General features: G+C 44.3%; 1 protein-coding gene across 2 annotated transcripts in view; it reads right to left on the reverse strand.

Annotated features, from left to right (window-relative positions):
* LOC146817656 (thiosulfate sulfurtransferase/rhodanese-like domain-containing protein 3) overlaps window positions 1-21234 on the reverse strand; it is an 82261-nt gene that overhangs the window by 26811 nt on the left and 34216 nt on the right. For both annotated transcript variants that reach the window (XM_085611111.1, XM_085611113.1), the window contains exon 3: window positions 16300-16459. In XM_085611111.1, the coding sequence (XP_085467237.1) occupies window positions 16300-16459 (160 nt within the window). The remainder of the gene's footprint in view (window positions 1-16299; window positions 16460-21234) is intronic.

Consider the following 21234-nt stretch of genomic DNA (forward strand, 5'->3'; position numbering starts at 1 on the left):
CACGGATTTTATGACTGGTTTAGACTTATGCACTAATTTTAGGAAACCATTCATAATGTCTTGTGGGCCAAGGAAATATCCCCTAAATTCTATTACTGTGGGAGACCAAAAGTTAACTTGTACCGCCACTTTTTCCTACTTGGGGATAGTCTTCGCTGCGAACGGCACCTGCGTTGAACACATGGTGTATTGTAAAAACAAGTTCTCGAAGGCCTCTAACATAATCCTTAGCCTCCCCTGTCCTAAAAGATCAGGGACAATTCCAACAATTTTAAAGATTTTTAAGTCACAGTGCGTACCAATAGCCACCTACGGCCCAGAGGTTTGGGGTATTGCTAAATGTTTTAGCGTCCAATTAGAGGAAAATATATTTTGTAGAAAACTGTTGGGTGCCCCAATCTACACTCCTCAGTACATATGTCGCAGTGAACTAAAATTAAGGTATATTGAAGATTTGATAAGGGCACGCCCTGCATTGTTTTGGCTAGCCATAATGAAAAACCCCGAAGCATCCTTCACAAGGAAGATGATTGGATTTGCTGCAAGAAAGGAATGGACATTCCATGGCTGGCTGGGGTTATTAAGAGTTTGGAAAGTGTTAATTTTGGAGGATTATTTTTTAATCAAAATACATCTGCGACAGCCAATAAAAAAGTCTTTAGGTCAGCACTGTATGCACTTTATAGCGCAGAAAGATTAGAGAGGGAATCAAAGAAACAAACTGTTGCTAAATTTATACCCATTGAGCAAACCGAACACTGTTTACCTAGCTACATTGCATTACCGATGTCGCATTGGGTAGAGGCCTTCTCTTCCGTCTAAGAGCTGGGACTATAAGATACCTGCTCTGTTTTCCCCTCAGGTATAATGCAAAATTTGATTCCCTGCCATGCCCATGTGATGGACATAGCGGACAAACACTTTTACATTTTCTATTCTTCTGTAAATATTACATGAAATATGCACAATGGCTGCGTACTAATCCCATTTTTTAACAAAAATTGTCACCTACCAAGTTAACTGATGCCCTCAGCCTTAAACTCAAATTGGAAAATGATTAATTGATCTTGGCGCGTTGGCACTTTCCTGCGAATAGCCATAGAGGCCCGCAAATCTATGTGTGACCCGTGAAGTATACTTGTATTTTGCTTCTTACAATATGTATTTTGATTAAGTCATTGTAATTGTTTTTATTATATAGCTCATTTGTTTACTGCTCGCTATATTATGATTGATATATTATTTAACTGTTTTATTGTGATCTTATTCCTTGTACTTTTATGGATATGTTGTTATCCGAATAAAGTCTTTGGATTGGATTGGAAACTATGACAAGAATGTGTCTGGGAGAAGGGTGGGTGAAATGGGTACAACTTCTTTACTCATCCCCCACGGCAAGGGCTCGGACTGGGAAGACTGTCTCCTCTCAGTACCCTATACTGCGAGGAACTAGACCAGGGTGCCCTCTCTCGCTTTTATTGTTTGCTTTGGCGATTGAACCTTTAGCAGAGCTGATCCGGCAGGGTGGGGAGGGAATGGGTCTCCGGCTGGTTGGGCGAGTACACACTATTTCATTATACGATGACCTGCTGATTTATTTGGGTGCAGAAGTGACGGATACTGTAACCGCCCTTGCGCTCATGGAACAATTTGGGGCCCTATCAGGCCTGCGGGTTAATAAGAGGAAGACCTATCTCTTCCCATTGGCAGGCCTGGCGTCTAGCCCGGCAATACTGCCAGCAGTCATTAATTGGGCCTCGCATTCTTTCATATATTTGGGCATACACATCTTCCATTCCATGGAGGATCTGAAAGAAGGAAACCTGGACAGGGTGTTGCGGTCACTGCAAATCTGTGTGTCGTTTTGGAGTACTTTGCAGCTGCCCGTCCTGGCGTGGGTCTCTCTGACCAAGATGATCATGTTGCCGTGGTTATTATTCTTTTTTGTGAACTTACCGACCCTGAAGCCCTGAGGATGGTTCAGGCCCCTGAACTCTCTAGTGCGAGATATAGGGAGATGGTCGACGAAGGGTATCTTTGAGGACATTACGTACCATGACTGAGGGGGGCCTGGGAGTGCCAGATTTCGAGCTATATATGCTGGCAGCGCCGCTGCAGTGGTTAGCACAATGGGTGGAGGTTGTGAACACCTAGGGGACCTGGTTGATGGAACCAAATGGCAATCCTGATGCATTGATTGCAAAATTGCTGAGGCCCACGGTTGGCACGCCTTACAGGTCGGCGTTACAAATCATGGCCCTGCAAACTTGGAAACGCTGCCTGCGTAGACTGAGGGGGGCCCCGTGGTATACTCCTACGCTGCCCTTAGTCGGGCTCCCGCATGGGGATCCGGTGATTAGGTTTACGGCTGAGTAATTGGCAACATGGACAGATGTAGGGCTGGATACAATGGGGGACTGTTTTCAAGATGGCTCCTTGGTCCTATTTGCGGATCTGATAGACATCTGTGGTCTGCCCCCGGGCCAGTCCCCTACAATATGAGGTGATAGTCCACACCTTCGGAAAATTGTGGGGCAAGGGGAGAGATGAGCCGGAGACTCACCCGGTACTACACGCACTGATCACTTTGGGTACCGTGAGGCATCAGGTGAAGTGGCATCATGAAGCTTTGGCCTCTGCAGTTATTGCGCCGTTGAGGGACTTACGGGGGAGATGGCAGAGGGCGATGGATAGAGAACTTCCTGATGCTGAACGGAGTAAGGTTCGTCGGTCTCCCAAGAAGATATCAAGGAACACTAGGCTTAAATACATACAGTGTAACTTCCTACGCATGGTATATATGATGCCTCACCGGCTTAATGTTACGTATGGTGGGGAAGTGAGAAGTTGCCCAAGATGTAAACAATTGTACGCAGGCTTTATACACATGACTTGGAGCTGTGGCATCGTCCATATATATTGGGAAGGGATCTTAGCCAAGATCAAAGACACACTGGGGAGGCCTGCCTGTTAGGACTTTTCACACGACCGAAGGCAAAGAAGGTGGGGAACAGGTTAATTGACCTGGCCTAGGGACTGGCCAAACGGAGGATAGCTCTAGAATGGAAGTCCGCTTCCAGGCCACGAGTAACCAACTGGGAAAGGGATGCCATTAATTGGGCTGGAGCAGAGGGTAGAGTGCTGAGGTGGGAAGAAGCAAAGGGCATATACGGAGGCGACCCATAGCAGATCTTTGGAAGGAAGCCCTGGTGGTCTGGGAGGATCCAGGCAGAGAGCAAGGTATGGGAGAGGAGTCGAAGGGGGACAGTGGGCAATCTACTTAATGGCATACGAGGAAATCAATATAAGGTGGAGACTGGGATGCGCAGACAGACATCCAGGGGAAACTATATACATCACTGGGACTGAAGAAGCAACTACATATTTAGATAGGAAGTAGAACCGACAGGAAGATAACCCCTAGGGGATATGTACTGATTGACTCTCATAGCCTAGTGCCTAGTGCATGAGAGTAATGATGCTTCCCCAGAACCAGATACCCCTCACCCCCCACTGGACGCAATTTTGTTATTTGCTTTATGTTCTTTAGTTAAGGGGAAAAAACAGGAAGAGCTGAAATTGGTGGGGACATCACCGAGCCCAGGGCGGAGGCCGCTCACCTTAGATGGGACGGGAAAGTAATTATAGGTATTGTTCGAAGAAGTAATGAGTACAGTGAATTACTGTATGGTAGACATAATTGAAGGAATGCAGAAGAGTACCCTAGATAGGGACGGTTACCATTAAGAGATATTACCAGACTAGAAGATATTGCGGGCATACCGGAGAACTGATTAGGAAGTGAATAATGAATAATTGAAATACATATGTGTGTACAAATGTCTTAAATTACAAATGTCAATAAAAAATATGTTAAAAAAAAATGAGTGTGAAGAGACTTCTGTGCTATGGAGTCTGGTTGAGGGAAATAAGACTGGAACCTCTATAGTCTGGTTGAGATAAAAAAGGGGATACCACATTTGGTAGGCTTGGGGTTGGTCCTAATGATAACTCTGTCATTATGGACATGAAAGAAATGCTCCTCTAAAATGAGAGCCTGTAGGTTGCAAACACGCCTTACAAAGGTAATAGCGACTAGACAGGTGACTTTCCAAGAGAGGAATTGTAAGGGGCATGAGTACAGAGGTTCAAAAGGAGGGTCAATGAGCTTCGTAAGAACAACATTAAGACTCCAGGAAAGGGCAGGAAAAAGTCTATGTGGGATGACCCACTTGAGTCCTTCCATCAAAGCCTTGATTAGAAGAATTTAAAATATTGAAGAGTGTTCTCCATTCTCCATGTAGGCTACAAAATCAGCTAAGCGAAGGTGTACGGAAGTGTTAGCTAAACCTGACTTCTGCAGATGAAAGAGACAACAGACAATATCCTGGGCTGCAAGGTTGAGAGGATCCAGATGCTTTGGAATGCCGAAATAGGCAAAAAGTTTCGACTTAGCAGTGTGACAGGCACGTGTAGTGGGTCTATGTGCTTTTTGGAGATTGCCCAATCATTCCTAAGGTAGGTTAAGGTAACCAAACTCTAGGACCTCACGAGCCAAATGGTTAGATTGAGCGCCTGGGTTTCGAGGGTCTGATTCTCTCTATGTTCTGTGTGAGAAGGTCTGACCTGTTGGGAGTTTCTTGTGGTAAACAACAGAGCCGAAGAAGGGTTGAAAACCAGGATTCTGTGGACCACGTAGGAGTCACCAGGATGAGATTAAGGGAGGTTTCCCAAAGCTTCCTAACCACATATGGACTGTGTGGGCAAAGATTCCTATCCAGTTCATCCATAAAGCATTGCCCATGGACCGAGGGTGCGGAAACCTGAAGGCAACGTTTTGGCATTTTGTGGGGTGGGGAAGAGGTAGATCTCGGGGGACCCCCTAGTGTAGGGCTTGCAGGTGAAGTTCCCACTTGTATACGTGTTGCTGCATCCTGCTGAGCAGGTCTGCAAAGTTATTGTCAACTCCTGGAAGGTACTCCACCAGGAGGTGAATCAGATAGTGAATTTAGCAATGCCAAATATTCTACGCCAGTGGTGACAAATGCAGGGAGTGTGTGCCGCCCTGCTTCTGTAAATAGTACATGGCAGCCATGCTGTACATCTTTACGAGGACCACTTTGTGCTGAATGTCCTCAAGACAGGCCTTGAGAGCTCGCTGAATGGCCATAAGCTAGAGGTGACTGATGTGGATACGCTGCTGTTACCGTGACCATTTGCACTAAACTGTTAGTCTTGGAGATGCACTCCCCATCCTGAAAGCGGAGCATCCATGGTGATGGTCATTAGCGGAATGCATCTATGAAGGGCTGGCCCTGAAATAGATTGCTACAGAAAATGATGGGTGCTGACCCGTATCAACACAAACGTTTCCCAGTGACCCTCCACCTGTGACTACTGTGCCACTAGATATTGTTGAAGAGGATCTATGTGGAGTCTGGCATGGGGGACTATGGCTATGCAGGAGGCCATCATACCCTGGGGATGCATCACTGTCCAGCCTGTGAGCTGATGAGGATACTGAAAAAGAGGCAGTTGCTGCTGGAATGCCGGTATTCAGGGTTGGCTGAGGTTGGCTTTGTCAGTGACAAAGTTGAGAATGGCCCCTAAGAAGAGCTGAATCTGAAGGGCTGGAGATGGGATTTGGAGGCGTTTATGGTGAACCCCAACCTGTAAAGGTGTGTGCCAGGCACTGCTGCTTGCCTGCAGTCTTGATCAGCCAATCATCGAGATAGGGGAACATGCAAATGCCTCCCTCTGAAACGGGCAGTTACCACAGCTAGGCATTTAGTTAACACCTTTGGGGCTGTGGTGACATTGAATGGAAACATTTTGAATTGATAATGCTGGCAACTTACCACAAAGCGGAGGCAGTGGTGATGAGCAGGATGGGTGGATATGTGAAAATAAGCAACCTTCAGATCGAGTACAGTAATGAAGTTGCCTTACTGCAGGAGCTGGATGACATCATGCAGAGTCCTTATGTGGAAGTGTTCTGAGGGGTGTATTTTTTGAGGGGTCTGGGGCCTAGTACAGGCCATGGGGACACGTCTTTTTGGGGATTAGAAAGTAAGAAAGTGTAGAGAATGAAGCCCTTTGCCCTGATGCTGCGGTGGTACTGGCTCAAAGGCATCCTTAAAGATGAGCTCCTAAACCTCCTCTGGAAGAAGGTGCTGAAGCCGTTTGTGGAATGAGATGTTTGGTGGGGTTGAGGTGAGCTTGAGGAAGTAGCCATGCTGAATGATGGAAAGAACCCACCGATCGAAGAATTCTTTCCTGCAGGGAAGAAACCCTTGAAGTCCCACCTGACAGGTGTTCTGTGGTCGGGGTGAAGGAGGGTTGGGGGGGGGGGCGGCGGGATGAGTGGCAAGTCACTGCTTGGAGGTAGAGGTTCCCTTGAAGGGCGTGCATCTGCCTCTCCCTTGGAGTTATTATTCCAGAAGGAACCCAGTGGCAGATTTACAAGTCCCTTGCAACACTTTTGCACCGCCGTTGCGTCGCTTTTGTGATGCAGCGGAGGTGTAAACAATGTGCCACGTTGCGACACATTTACAACGTGACGCATCTAGAGAGATGCATCACGTTGTAAAGCCTTGCACCAAATTAGACCTGCATCAAGCATAATGTATGCAGGGTGGGCATTCCGATGCAAGAAAACCTCGTAAAAGTGATGCTGTGAAATCTACTGTGTCAAAACCATACGCCTGCTTGAAGCAGGCATAAGGAGTGACACAGCACGATAGGTATAGGCCTTCCTGAGCATTGCTGGAGTTGCGTCGTGCTTGCGACATGACTCCAGCAATGCGTGACCTTTGCGCTAACAGATGCGTGATGCATCTGTCAATCCTTGCGCCATGGTGCGCCCCATTGTAAATGCGACACATCCATGGTGGCGCAATGGTTTATTTGAGTGATGCAAGTAAACTGACACAGCTCTGCTATAATGCAGAGATGCATCAGCTTCTTGTAAATCTGCCCCCCAGTATCTAACTTCTGCCCTCATGCATGTGGTAGGCCTGCTGCTAACACAGGGTTTGGTCATGGCAGGTGCCTCTACCGTGCAGCGGCTAAAAGGAACCCCTACCATTGTAGGAATATCATGGTATTTTAATGGAACCCATGGCTTTAGCAGTGTTGGTGTCCTCTTTCATTTTTCCAAGCATCTCATCAACCTGTGGTCTGAAAAGGCTTTACCCATCAAAGGGCAAGCTGATAAGATGTTGTTGGGCTTCCTGCTTCAAGCCAGAGAGGTGCAGCCAGGAGTGGTTGTGTAAGATGATGGAGGAATTAACCCCTCTTGCCGAAGTGTTTGCAGCATCCTGGCCACAACGGATAGCAGTCTTTGAGATGATCTTCCCTTTGTGCCATTATCTCTTCCTCCTGTTCCTATGCTCAGGAGGGAGGGGCTGGAATAGGTCCTTCATCTTGTCCCACTGGTCTGTAATGACAGGGCAGGAGGTCCATAGAATTGGCGATGCACCAATGGATCGTGGCACCTACTGCAGCCCTCTTGCCTGCAGCATCAATCTGCTTGCTCGCCTTATCCATAGGTAATCACCCATGGCTTGTGCTACTGCTCACTTGTGGGCAATGGCAACCACTAGGCAATCCAGGGGGACATGCCTTGAGATGTACAAAGGGTCGGAGGGAGAAGTTGTACTTCTTCTCTCTCCTGGGTGTGACCACTCCAGACTTTACCAGGCTCAGCTTGCCTGGACCAAACCAAAGCACACAAAGCACTGTGCCTGCAATTCCCACGCCTTACATCCAGTCTAAAATGAACAGCTAGGTCTAAGGCTCAGGGATGGACAGAAGCATGGCCCTAAGAAGGATGCTGCAACCCCTTTTGTAACTTTGAAGGAGTCTCTATTAGTCCTCCAGAGAAACTTAGTTGAGGGGTTCTCCCTTTCAGCAGTATTCTGTGCAGCAGAGTTTGTGAACTATGGTTGGTAGTCTTAACTCCAAAATGGTTAGAAACATTGTACTAGGACTTTGATTGCAATGGTATTGCAGTGTGAAAGTCGCTGCTGTCATCTTCACCCTACCCCTCCACTACTGGAAAATCGTGATTGCTGCTAGCAATTTTTGAAATATCGATCCAAAAAGTTTAATACTTCCATGGGTCGCTAACCATAATCAATCTCCCATTACCCGCAGGCATCCTTAAGATTGACTAGACCAGATTTCAGCCCTCTGGATTCCTCTGAACTTCTTAAGGTAACCCCAGTAACTAGATCTAGAGACTGGAGTTCATGTGCGCTGGATCTTTTAATTTAACCCCTTCAGAGCTGCGCGGATTCCCCCGCGGTGCTGAAGGGTTCGAGCGCGGGCGGGGCCATGACGGAACGGTTCCGTCATGAGCACAGCTCAACCGATGCTCATGACGGAACCGTTCTGTCATGAGCATGGAAGGGGTTAAGTCTTGGACGAGTGCTTCCCTGTGCTAACCAGTAGCACCATCTCTGTGGTGGATTTGCATCTCAGTCACCTTTGGCAGCTGGATGTTGGATTCTGGATACTGTCTCATCACTATTGCAGACCCACTGACCTATCCAGCTTCGACCTGAAGAGAACTAGAACTGAGGGCAGCCACATTATATCACCGTTGTTGCAAATATTTGACTGAGCTGTGACTGCTAAATCCAGATCAGTCCCTAGGATTACCAGAGGATAGACTGATGAACTACTGAAAGCCCTCAGTGGTCAAGACAGAAGATAATGTTTTCCTGTTTCTACAAGCACTAATGGTTAGAACTTCTGAGCACATGAGAAACAGTTGGGATTTGATCTTTGCCCTCAAAGACATTATGATAGTTTGATGTGTGCATCTTAGCTTCTGCTTTTGATCTTACAAATAAAAGTAACTACTTTTAAGTACCCCGTCCTATAGTAAGGCTTGAACTCCACTCTTGGAAACTTAAGCCAATACGAAAAGATGCATACAGTGAGCCCAAACCCTAGGTCTCCAGTGGCAAATGAAAGTTACTAGAGGTTGTCCAGTGTGTAATTCCTTCCCCAGGACCTAGAGAGAAGGCCAACATTCTTCATTCAACATCATTGTGCTTGTCTGAAGTTGTCAATATTGCTAGAAGCCATGACAACAGATCTAGAGTCGAGAACAAAAGACCAACATTATTCTTGCCTCAGATTTAATCAAGATCTGGGAGCAAAATATCAGCAGTAATCTCACGAGTCAAGGTCAGTAAATGAAGGGAGGTACATCAACATCATAAACCAAGTACATTTTAACCCAAAACAGAAGCCTACATTCTAGGCTATAGGAGATTGTCACAGTTAGGCATTATTTAAAAAAAATAATCATTCTATTCTAACCTGGAACCTGTCATGTCAGTCTTCCAACTTTAAACATTAATGTGAAACAAAACATTTATGCCCATTAGACTAACTTGCGCTGAATTTAGAAATCCTCATTCACTGATGTAAGGTGGCTGCTCCCAATAACTCCTAACAAATAATTCCCAGATTGCTCGAATTGTGACCTAGCCATTTTCAAAACATCTACCATAAAAAAAACTTTCCGTTACATCAAGAAACACACTGGTTAAAAAACTAATGTATAACGGAACCATGCATGCCATTACCACGCATGCCTTCACAACGCGTCCATTACCAGGCATATGCCTTTACCATGCCTGCCTTTACCACAAACATTTACACCACGCACATGCCTTTATTGACCCCCAGCCCCTAAACTGAACCACCCTTAAACCTTAAATATACCCTTACCACCCAATATCCCTACTCACCCTAAACCCTAAAAACACCCTTGCCACCAAAACACCCTCACCCACTGTAAACCATAAAAACACGCTTATGACCCAAATAGCCTCACCCACCCTACAAATTCCCTTACCACCTACGTTCCCTTACCCACCCTAAACCCTAATATTACCCTTGCCACACAAATACCTTTACCCACCCTAAACCCTAAAAATACCCTTGTCAAATACCCTCACCCACCCTAAACCCTAAAAATAACCTTGCCACCCAAATACCCTTACCCACCATGAAAATACCCCTGACACCCAAATACTCTCACCCACCCTAAATCACGGATCCAACCTTTCATTAATAAGAGCTACTTATCTTGAATTAAATACATCCCGAGCTAACCAAATGCCCCTACCAACCCTAAAAATACACTTGCCACCTAAATACCCATACCCACCCTAAACTAGCCTTATCACCAAAATGCCCTCACTCACCCAAAATCACGGGTTCCAACCTTTCATTAATAAGAGCTACTTATCTTGAATTAAATCCATCCCGAGCTACTGAAATCACTAGTGTTGTCATCATTAACATCAGACAAGGTAAAATTAGTGGTCACCCATGCAAGATTGTCAGCGGTAATCATCTTAGTGCATTATACTGGGAGGCCAGTAACAATGTAAACTATGTAAAAAAAAAAGGAAGAAGCTTTGATCAGTACATAACACTCATAGCTGCGATGCCCCTGGCACCAAAGTAATAATATGAGTACTATGTTTCGCCAATGCCACAGAATTTATTACTCAAATATCAGATAGAAATTTATTTTGGAAATACAACCAGTGTCTCCAAATTTCAGCTTATAAATCCTTAAATTACACATATTTCCATCCTGAATGCAAGTGTTTCGGTTTTGGTATAAATATATCAATCTAACGGAGCTAACGCTTCTAATTTAGTAGGCTTGGCTGCACACAGGAGAGCTATTTACAGGTAGCTGGAAAAGCCTGCCCTAGTAAAGGTATATGCGTGGTAAAACTTTGCACGGTAAAGAAATGCCTGGGAAAGGCATACGTGTGGTAATGGGTGCATGGTAAATGTATTGTGTGGTAATGACCGCATCGTAAATGTTATTTCCCTTAAAAAACACCTACTATAATGTACACAGACTGGTCATCTACAGAACCTTTGTCAATTGTTTTCCTCCCAGTTTAGAGTAAAACGTTGGTGTTTGTGAGCATCTGCAACAGTACCACCACCTTCCAATTTGAAAAAGAACGGTCATCTCTGTAATTCTGCATTTTGTTTACTAGCTTCCTCTTTAGGTGCTGAAGCTTCTCCAATTTGCCCCAACCACAACCCAGCCCTTTTCTCATATAATTGGGGCAGTTCGCACTTAAGGCTCCACAACATTTTTTTCCACAAAAGATATTTAGGCCAGATTTGGATACTCTTTTTCCACATATTGGGATTGTTAAGGCACCCAGGGTTTGGCACAAAATGGAGCCTTTTTAGCCCCTTAACTGCTAGAGTGAAAAATGGTTATCAAGGAAACCTATGTATTTCGTAAATGGGCACAAGGTGCAGCGCTAAGGAGCCCTGGTTATTTGTACATCTCTGAATTTGTGGGTACAAGTACTAGCATACGATTTAGAGGGCATTTTTCAAAATGTCTTCTTTCTTACACACGGGCTTAAATTTGGAAGGCACAAGTAAAGTGAAATTCAATTGGTAATAACAAATGTTCTACTATTCTATGCTTGCACATGTCTTCTGATAAAAATGGTACCTCACTTGCGTGGGTAGGCCTAGTGCCTGCAACAGGAAACATCCCAAAACACAACATGCATACATCTCATTTTTCCACTCAAAATTGACCCCGTTGTTTGCTAAGTGGGCAGCTGTGGGTTTTGGGCCCTAACTTAGCCGGCACCCAGAAATTCTAGCAGACTTACACTTTACTTTTTTTTTTTAAACTAGACACCTAGGGGAATCCACTGTGGAGTGACTTGTATGGCTCTCACCGGGTTTTTTTTAAATCCAGAATCTCTTGCAATTCTTAAACTTTGACAACAAAAAACAAACATTTTCCTCACATTTTTGTGATGGAAAGTTATGGAATCTGTGGGAAGCCACAAACTTCCTTCTACACAGCGTTATCCCAAGTCTCCCGATAAAAATGGTGTATGGTGCATGAGTAGGCCTATTGCCCATGACAGGAAATGTCCCAAAACACAACATGGATACATCAAATGTTTCCTCTCAAAACTGACCCTTTTTTTGCAATGTGGTCAGCACATTGTAAGTCTGACTCGGACTTTTGTTTTTATGCAGTGCTTAGGTAGATCCTCCTTGAAGGCGCCTCATTCAATCAAAATAGAGGAAACAGGTTTGTCTCTAAAGTACTGTTCTATATCAGTACAAACCCCTGGTCTTCCAGTGCAGTAACATACATGCAGCTTAAAGGTGGGGCTCATTACTAGCAACTAATTTAAGCCCCTATCAGTGGAGCGGCATGCTCAGCAGGAATCGATTAGTCTCCAGTGAACTAAACCCAACAGTGCTAGAGCATTCCTTGTTGTGTCGAAAAAGGAAGCAGTGAGTGCAACCTGTCCAGGTTCACATCTGCCACATGGTTGAACTCACTCCCATCACCGAAAGATATTATGTGATCTCCACCAGTAGAGTAGACATTTCTTCCAGGAAGACAACTTGATCAAAGTTAGGGGCATAAATAATCACCTTCAGCACATCCCTCCCATCCAGATTTCAAGATCACATCTCTCCTTGTCCACAATCAATTTGTTTACATGGAACAGTACTCCTGAGCAAACATATATAAGGAGTCCCCGGCGAAAGCTGAGAAGCTTGAAAAGTAGAAGTGCCATCTCCAGTTTTTTGTACACCACCCTCTCCTTCGATGTTAAGTGTGTTTCGTGTAGATATGCAATATGTGCCCCCTCCTTTGAATATGTTTGAACTTGGTAGCTCTTTATAATGCAATTCATCCTGCTAAAATTCCATGTTACAAATGTAAAGGTCTATTGTATGCTCATAGGTATGGGTCTTCTATCTAAGTTATCTGAATCTGTCCACTGATGATAGTAACTGGGTTGGAGAACCTGTGTGGAGTGTGCTTATTGCATGACAACATTTTGCATGCCATCAATTATCAGCCCTTGTCTAACCAAATCCCTCTCCAGAACTGAAAGGCAACCGCCCTCGATCTATAAACAAACGTATAATAGTTTATTTGTAAACACCAATATCCACTATCTGGAGCGGATGTGAAATGAGGGTAAACCTAAAGATCTCTTATTCTCATGACCCAACCGACCTCACACTAGTCCCATTCAATGCAAATTAGACTAGTCAGTAGTTCCTAAATGGAAAGATTATCATCATTGTAGTACTATCTAGACAGGGGATTTCTATTCTTAGCCTCACGGGCTATATTAATTCATCTACAGATCTAGGTGTCATGACAGGCATAACATTTTCGCCCTCTGAAGAGCAGCCCTGGTGCAGTTCGGAGGTTAAATCATCTCCAGTTGTGTCCATGGAATCTGCGTGCGGTCTTGTCACTGATGCTCAACTTAGCAGCTAATTCTTATGCCCTCTCCTGTTGACGGCACAAATGTTGACGTATTGATCATTTGGAGTATCCTCTCTTTTTCCGGGGCCTTTTTGGTCTTTCTCGAGAGGGAGCTTGTCATCTTTCCCAACCACATCACATATATACAATGCCACACGTCTTGCAGGTCTGTGAAGAACTACGTGACAGTGTACACCATCTGTTTCACTTTAACAGGAATCACAAGGGCATGTCTAACACTCAATTTCCTGAGCTTCCATTTCACCCGGATAAAAGATGTTCTCAGACATGAAATTCGAGAAGATCGTCACTTTCCCTATTTTCAATCTCATAATGAATCTCCTCTATCACCTTTTGCAGAATCAGGTTGCAGTCCCAGAAACTTAACAGCTGTGCCACAAGTGCTCTAGGAGGCACTCTGGGAAAGGGTTGCGTCTCTGGTACTCCATATACTCTTTCCATTGCAAAGAACATGAACAGTCCTTCAGGCACTGCTCTCTGGACTAACCAGTTCTCCAAGATCACCATGTTTGAGCGTTCCACTTATTCAGGAATCCCAACCACATGTTATTTCTTCTAGTGCTGCCCTCTAACTTCTCAGCCCTATATTCTAGGTAGCTGACCTATTATGTGAGATTCACACCTTTTTGAGATACTCTATTGCTGGTTCAAGATTGATCAGTGTTGCATGAGCTCTTTTTATGTAAACAGATATTTTCGTTTGATCTTTCTTAGAAGCCCTTAATCGATTACCACTGAGCCTGCCGTACGTTCAAATGTTTCCATGGTGTTCAATGTGGCTGATACAATGACATCGAACGTGTCTACCTGCCCATCTAATGGCATTCTGGAGTCTACATTCTCAAGCTGATCACTCTGGCATTCTTCATGGATCAGCAAAAGGCTTTTTTTGTGCCCCTTTACTTGTCTTCAGGTACTGTTGCCTGGGAAATCAGATCCTGAAAACCCCAAGATATTGCAGCCTGGTGAGGTGTGCTCCAGTGAGGAATTCTGTTGTCTCTTACTGTTCAACGATTTGGTGTGGGTGTTGAGAAGTTCCTTTGAATATCCAGCATTGGCCTTTGGTGACGAGAATTTGGACTTCATTTCCTTTGCAAGAGAAGGGGAGGTTTAACGCAGTCACCACTTTCTTGCGTAGTTTATCCAAGGTCATCCAGATTATCAGCACTCGCACCTCACCAGCAGCTTGTGGAGGTGGAGGGTGGAACTCGTTTCACTTCAGGAGTGAGTATTCTCAACTATGTTCAGGGACTGGGCCCACAGTCACTGGCAATGATCACTCACCAGGACTCTACTGCAACACACCTCCTGAGCTGCTGTCACTGATAGTGGGCCAATGTCTCAGGGTTCCTCACGAATCAGCTAGCCTTCTCCGGGCCTTGGCTCCTCCCAGCACAGCTCTGGTCCTCCCTCTGGTCTGCTGGGCAGCCATGATGATTTGACACCCTCCTCTTCCAGCTCCAACGCCACAAGGGAAAGGCATTTTGTTCTCTCACTATGGTTTCTCTTTTATCTTACATATCTGCTTTATTCCGCCTGAAAAGCCAACAGGCACAATGCGATTATAGTCAGCATTGGTTTCCTTGGCGCACCTCTTCAGGTGTCTGTCGACAGGGGTTATTGTTGTGGTGCCGCCTGAGTCACTTCTAACCCGCACTGGTAGGCTCGTGGCTGGATGTCTTCTGGGCTATAGCTATGGCTGCCATCTTGTACTTGCGGCTGTCAGATTGGCCACTGGTTTTATATCTTATGTGCCTTCCTCTTGTGTGACATTCAGGTAATTCAAGTCATCCCCTCCACAGCCCCCACCGCACTTCCTCTAAGTATAGGGGAACAAGAGTCGTGAGATGGCTCTGTCCACCACAGGTTTCATTTCACTAGAGGATGCTGGGAGGCAGCACAGCAAAAACTTGTGTGACTTTGTTGGGCTCTAGGCCACGCCCCCTTGAATGCAGTGTTAAAATGCTGAGAGAGGACTGAAATGGGGGAAGGGTTTGTGGTGTATAGACTATAAGGAGAATCTTTTTTCTGTCTGCTTATCCTCAAACGATGCCAAGCCAAAATGTTTACTTGATATAACTCTAAAAAAGAATTTTTTAAATGCAAAACAGGCCTGCCATCAGGAACTGCTAAAATGGATGAGAATACCTCCTATTTTAAATAAATATTGCCCCTATCAAAAGGAGAGCCGTTTTTCAACATTGAGAGGCCCACATAATTACACACATAGGCATTTTAAAATTCTTTAAGTCAGTCACACTCTAATGATCGTTTATTGGGAGAGGGAACTCGAGGCAGATAACACCTTTTTCTGAGTAGTGTTTTGTCAACTGGAAGAACCTTCCTCATAACAGGGGGCTGAGGATTAATGTTACAAATGCAAGGAAATTTTCGACAAGCCATGAAGGTTAAGCTTACCAGAAAAGACACTGCCAGACATCCCTTACCAGCTCCAGATATTCTTTTACAAATCAATGTCATATTACATGTTATCCCAGTCAGTTCAGTTGGAATGAAGAAAGACTGCAACTCTCAGAACAGGTTGCTAAATGAAAGCCCAGGACTGGAATAAGGTGATCTCGATGACATGGAATTATTTATTAACATTGCTGTACTGGACTAGTACGGAGGTCCACAACACCAGTGCTTTCTCTTTAACAAAGGTGGAAGACAGTGAAAGTTCACCTTTAGCAGCAAATTGGCAAATACCCCCGTGTTTATGTGCATTTATTTTCTGTCATATGGCGGCCCTATGTGCAGTTCTGGAATGTAATTATCATGAACTGGACCATTTAGTTTTGAAGTCATAGATTAATACACTTAGTCAGCAATTATATCCATTAGGTTTGCGAAGCCCCGCATCTGTGGTGCCCTTTAAAGTGATGGCATTAAACTGTTCACCAAATGTATAGCATTCCATAGTCTTACAATGATACTAATCACCGGCTCACCTGCTGTATCCTAATGACACGGCAACGTCCAAAGCTTTCAGGCTCCTCACTCCTGCCAGGCAGGTGAACACCAGGCCTTCAGATTTGGCTGGAATGTTTCGGTTGTATTTCTCTTGAAACTTCTCAGGCTTCATCTGGAGCGCTGTCCCTACCTCACCAGCTAGGATGAAAGATACATCATTAAAACTTGCAGACGCAATTAAATGATTCTCTAAAAGTCCTCTCCCCAACCCAAAACAAGACATCATCTCATGACAGGAGGTGTTGATCTAAGCAAATGGTATACACTTTATATTGCCTTCCCATAATGATACAGAATTTTCTCTCTGTCCTGTCTTTGCATTGTATATTTAGTCATGCAGAACAGCAGCAACACTAGTTTGGTACGTAGATATAGAACACTTTGACTTACAGGATCCAAGCACTACTAAACATAACGTGGAAAACGCAAAGAATTGTGCCTTTCTAGAATGTACACTTATCACAGTAGTGGTGTTCTGATGTCACCATGCAAAATCCAGATTAGGAACTGTGCTGATTGGGACTGAAGAGAATCCAGAAACAGCTTATAGGTTGTCATCGGAAGCTGTATGGGTCTCGCAAGCCAAACTCCAAAGATTTCATTAATAGTTCAAGAATGGTAGGCAAATTCTTTACTGATATGTGTTTGCCTTCTTGAGTCTCTGCCTTCCCCTCCTTTCCCTTACTATATACCTATGTCTGATGGACGAAATGGGGCTCGCTCCCCCTGTTGGGAACCCTTTGTGCGCTTTAAGTACTTATCGCCTTGCTTGTGTTTAGGTTTGGGTTTGGGTTTATTTAAAACAGAACCTTTTGATACTCCTCTCAGTGAAATGTGGACGCTCGCTTGTGTTGTGTTTCTAAAGCTGCCGTACCTCCGGGTTGTCGGCTGAATAGCTGTGTCCCTGATTTAAATGAATAAAGGTTTTAAAAAAAAAATAAAAAAAATATGAAAAAAAAGAATGGTAGGCAAATAATTCCTGGTCCACATATTTGGAGGTTATCCTATTATATGCAAGTCTAAATTACATTAGTGAACAAAAATTAATTAAATAATTATTATATTATTTAGGCCATACGTAAAACAGAACTCGACCACCTTCTATTTTTCAAGTATAAGATCAAAACAGATGGTAGGGAAGACTCCCTTGCACATCGGCAGGAGCAAGAGCCGTCTTTAGAGCCGAGAGTAGTAATGGCCATCTGTGGTTTTCGCTCAACCCCCAAAAACATGGCCAGGGCAGTAGCACTCTTAAATATACTATTTAAAAGTGTGTGGGATTATTAGGACACAATTGTCATATCGTGCTAATTGTTCTCATAGACTTGTTTCTGACTTGCCTTTACTTTTTAAATGACTTCACTTCACAGAAGGGGTCCAGGAGAAAGCTCTCCTGAGAGAAGGTTATAGTAGGTGTAATATTTACATCATGCAAGACATTAAAGAGGAGACAGTTAAAGGACCCTAAAGGGTGGATTGCTTGGAGAACCGGTCTTAATTTTGTTTTTGTTCTACGGTTGTGTGGGCTAAGCGACTGAAGTTAACCGTATATGCTTGCTACCCCTTGGTCTTAAAGAAGCAGAAACCAGATGATGAGGAACGACTTTGTGATTGGCTGGGAAATTTAAACTAAATAAATAAATAAAACACACAGTAATCCAGCTATGACCACTAACTAAAAAGTCAGTGCAGTTTTTACTGATATTAGTCAGCATATGGATAATTACTCTTTCTTGTACACTTTTTGGCCACACTGTCCTTGCAAACTTGGGCTGCAGTGTGCAAACCCCATTCTGTGTATGGGACACAGAATAGAAGAAATAAAAAATCTCCAGTCCCCCTTCACAGCAAGAGGCATTTTTATCCTCAAATGTATAGCCCAGGCTTTCACTTAAAAACGTACGAGTTTCTCGGACTGTTTAATTGAGACACCTCAAGGTTTACTTTAAAATGCCTTTTCAAGATTAAGTCACATTCAGAGGCAGTACCACATTTTAATTTATGTAGATATCTTAACAAAAGCAAGGTTTGAAAGTGCTTACAAGTGAAAAATCCGTGTTAGTGGCTCCTAGATGGGTACTTTTTTATTTAAATGTTATTACAAAAATTACCCACAGTAGGGAAGAAAGCAGAACTCAGTTTCTTTGATGTCTGGAGCATGGATTGTGAGTGAGGCTACTGTTTTGTGGTAGTCCTTCCTGGCATCTAATCCAGAGCCTTAATTGGCCACAAGAGTACTTGCCCACTCATACCCTCTCAAAATCCTAGGTTGGGAGCGCAAAGTCTTGGGAGGATGAAGTGATGCCCATTGTCACATCGTGGACTGTCCCTTTGGCCTGCATACTGTATTTCACCTATCTTCCTAGGGCATAAAGAATGGGCAAACAATTACGCAGCAACAGCATAAGGGTGTCTTCCAAAAGGGTCTTCCATGTTTGCGCCTGTCAGGCTTGGAAAGGACCTAGGACCAGAAACCTTGATCTCAACCACCAGCTATTCCTGAGAAAGTTGAGGAACTCCACCCCTGTGGTACCTCATATAAAAGTATTAAATTAAAAATCTACCCAATCAAGATATTCATGTCCAGGTGCAGCCCACTAAACAATCCCGTCGCTCCTGGGTCAGTTTAGCAGACAATCCCAGTAGGCTGGACTCTACCAATCAAACTACAGGAGTACAGTTGGAATAGTCGCTCTAGGGTTTAGTCAACAGACAAATTCTTCGGACATTGGACCGTCGCTCCTGGGTCAGTTTAGCAGACAATCCTAGTAGGCTGGAGTCTTCTATTCAAACTACAGGAGCATAGTTGGAATAGTCGCTCTTGGGTTTAGTCCACAGACAAATTCTTCGGACACTGGACCGTCACTCCTGGGTCAGTTTAGCAGACAATCGCAGTAGGCTTGAGTCTACCATTCAAACTACAGGAGCACAGTTGGAATAGTCGCTCTTGGGTTTAGTCAACAGACAAATTCTTCGGACATTGGACCTTCGCTCCTGGGTCAGTTTAGTAGATAATCCCAGTAATTTGGATCTACCTTGAAAACTATACTAAGTAGCAAATAAGCACTTTCCCTAGATCAACAATGAAAACCCAATCTCAAAACTACCTGCTTTGTTCTCACTATTTTTGCCAAGCTGGAGGTGGGTACAGGAACGACAACTTATCAAACAAGGAGACTGTAATACATTTTTGCCAGTAATATAACTATTCAATCTCTTCGGCTAACCATAGCCATTCCCACAATATTCGTTTTCTATGACTGTTAAGGGACTGGGATACATGCGCCTAATTTTTAGACAACCTTTGCTGGTTCTAATAGATCTTTACTGTGTCCAGCCTCAGAATATTCTCCACATCCGTGTTCACCAATACCAGCCTACCGAAATGGACAGCTGACTGTAATCATTCCAGACTGTATAACTCTGGCAATATCCACTCTGGCAGGCCTGATAAAGTTCTCATAACAGCTGATAATGCTGTAGGATATGCTATACAATGAGAAAACACTAGCAGTCCACTCAAACGATTCACTAAATAGCAAAATGTGCAGGTAGTTAGTTGCTGAAGAGATCTTCAATGCGTAGCTGCCACGTTGGAGGACTCTAGTTTAGTCCATCCCTAAAGGTCCCGAACATTTTATACTCCTTAATCAATATAAAGGATGACTGGAATTACGTCCATCCAATCGCTGGCCCCATCATCCATGCCTCTTTAACTGCTTGTCCTTTTCTTCTGGGAGACTATACTCCGGTCTGCCTTCCTGCGACCACGATTTTCTCCTGGCACTGGCCCAAGATGCCCTGCTTATGTACCCATTTTTCTGAGCACCAGTGACTTCTACATTCATAAGAGGTGTGTTTCCTTATTGGTTTCTACTTCCCAGGTTTAAATCATGTGAAATCACCATTTTCATAAAGGCTAGATTTTGGTCTGGATAATTTTTCTTAGGCCATCAGGCTTTACTTCACATTATCCATCTTCTTGCCAGCCACGCCACACCTTTATTTTGAACCTTAATATGTCTAACACATTTCAACTTCCATCACGCTACTTTCCACTTTGTTCCAAGTCAATAGCCCCTCTCTAGTCACTCACACATTACTCTAAAATACTTGTAATTGTATTGTAATTGTAAAAACACTTATATAGCGCATGGCTACCCGTAGGCATCCCAGCGCTCTTGGAAAAAAGCAGTGACCCTAGGCTGATCCGATCTGCAATCCTACTAAGAGCTGGTTTTGGGGAATAGAAAGGTTTTTAGTTTCTTCCTGAACTGAAGAAAAGTCCGTTCCTGCCTCAAATTACCTGGGAGGGCATTCCATTCTCTTGCGGCTTGCAGAGAGAAAAGTCGACCGCCCGATCGTGCTCGTTTTATTCTGGGGATGATTGCCAGATTATGTTCGCTCGAGCGAAGGTTGAGTTGGGGCTTGTAGGGACTTATCAGGTTTTCCAGAATGGAGGGACCTTCTCCATGCAGGATCTTGTGGGTAATGCATAGGGATTTAAAACGCACCCGTTCCCTCACCGGGAGCCAGTGAAGAGATCTTAATGCTGGCTTCGCCGACACATACCGACTAGTTCCCGTCAGAGTTCTGGCAGCATAATTCTGCGCCACTTGTAGGGTCTTAAAGGTGGATACCGGTGCCCCAAGAAAAATAGCATTCCCGTAGTCAATTCGGGATAACACCAAAGACTGAACTACGGTTTTCCTTGCTTTTTCAGGTAGTAGGGGCAGGATTTTGCGCAGTGACTTAAGTATCCCATGGCAGACTGCAGACGTCTTTCTGGCCTGCATACCGAAAGACAGGGCGTTGTCAAGCCAAAAGCCTAAACTCTTTATTTCCGGCTTGGGCGATGGTCTGGCACCCATGCACGCCGGCCAAGTTAGGCTTTCGGGAATGTCCTGTTTCCC

The sequence above is a fragment of the Triturus cristatus genome, chromosome 6 (genome assembly GCF_964204655.1).
Source record: "Triturus cristatus chromosome 6, aTriCri1.1, whole genome shotgun sequence".
Taxonomy (NCBI): domain Eukaryota; kingdom Metazoa; phylum Chordata; class Amphibia; order Caudata; family Salamandridae; genus Triturus; species Triturus cristatus.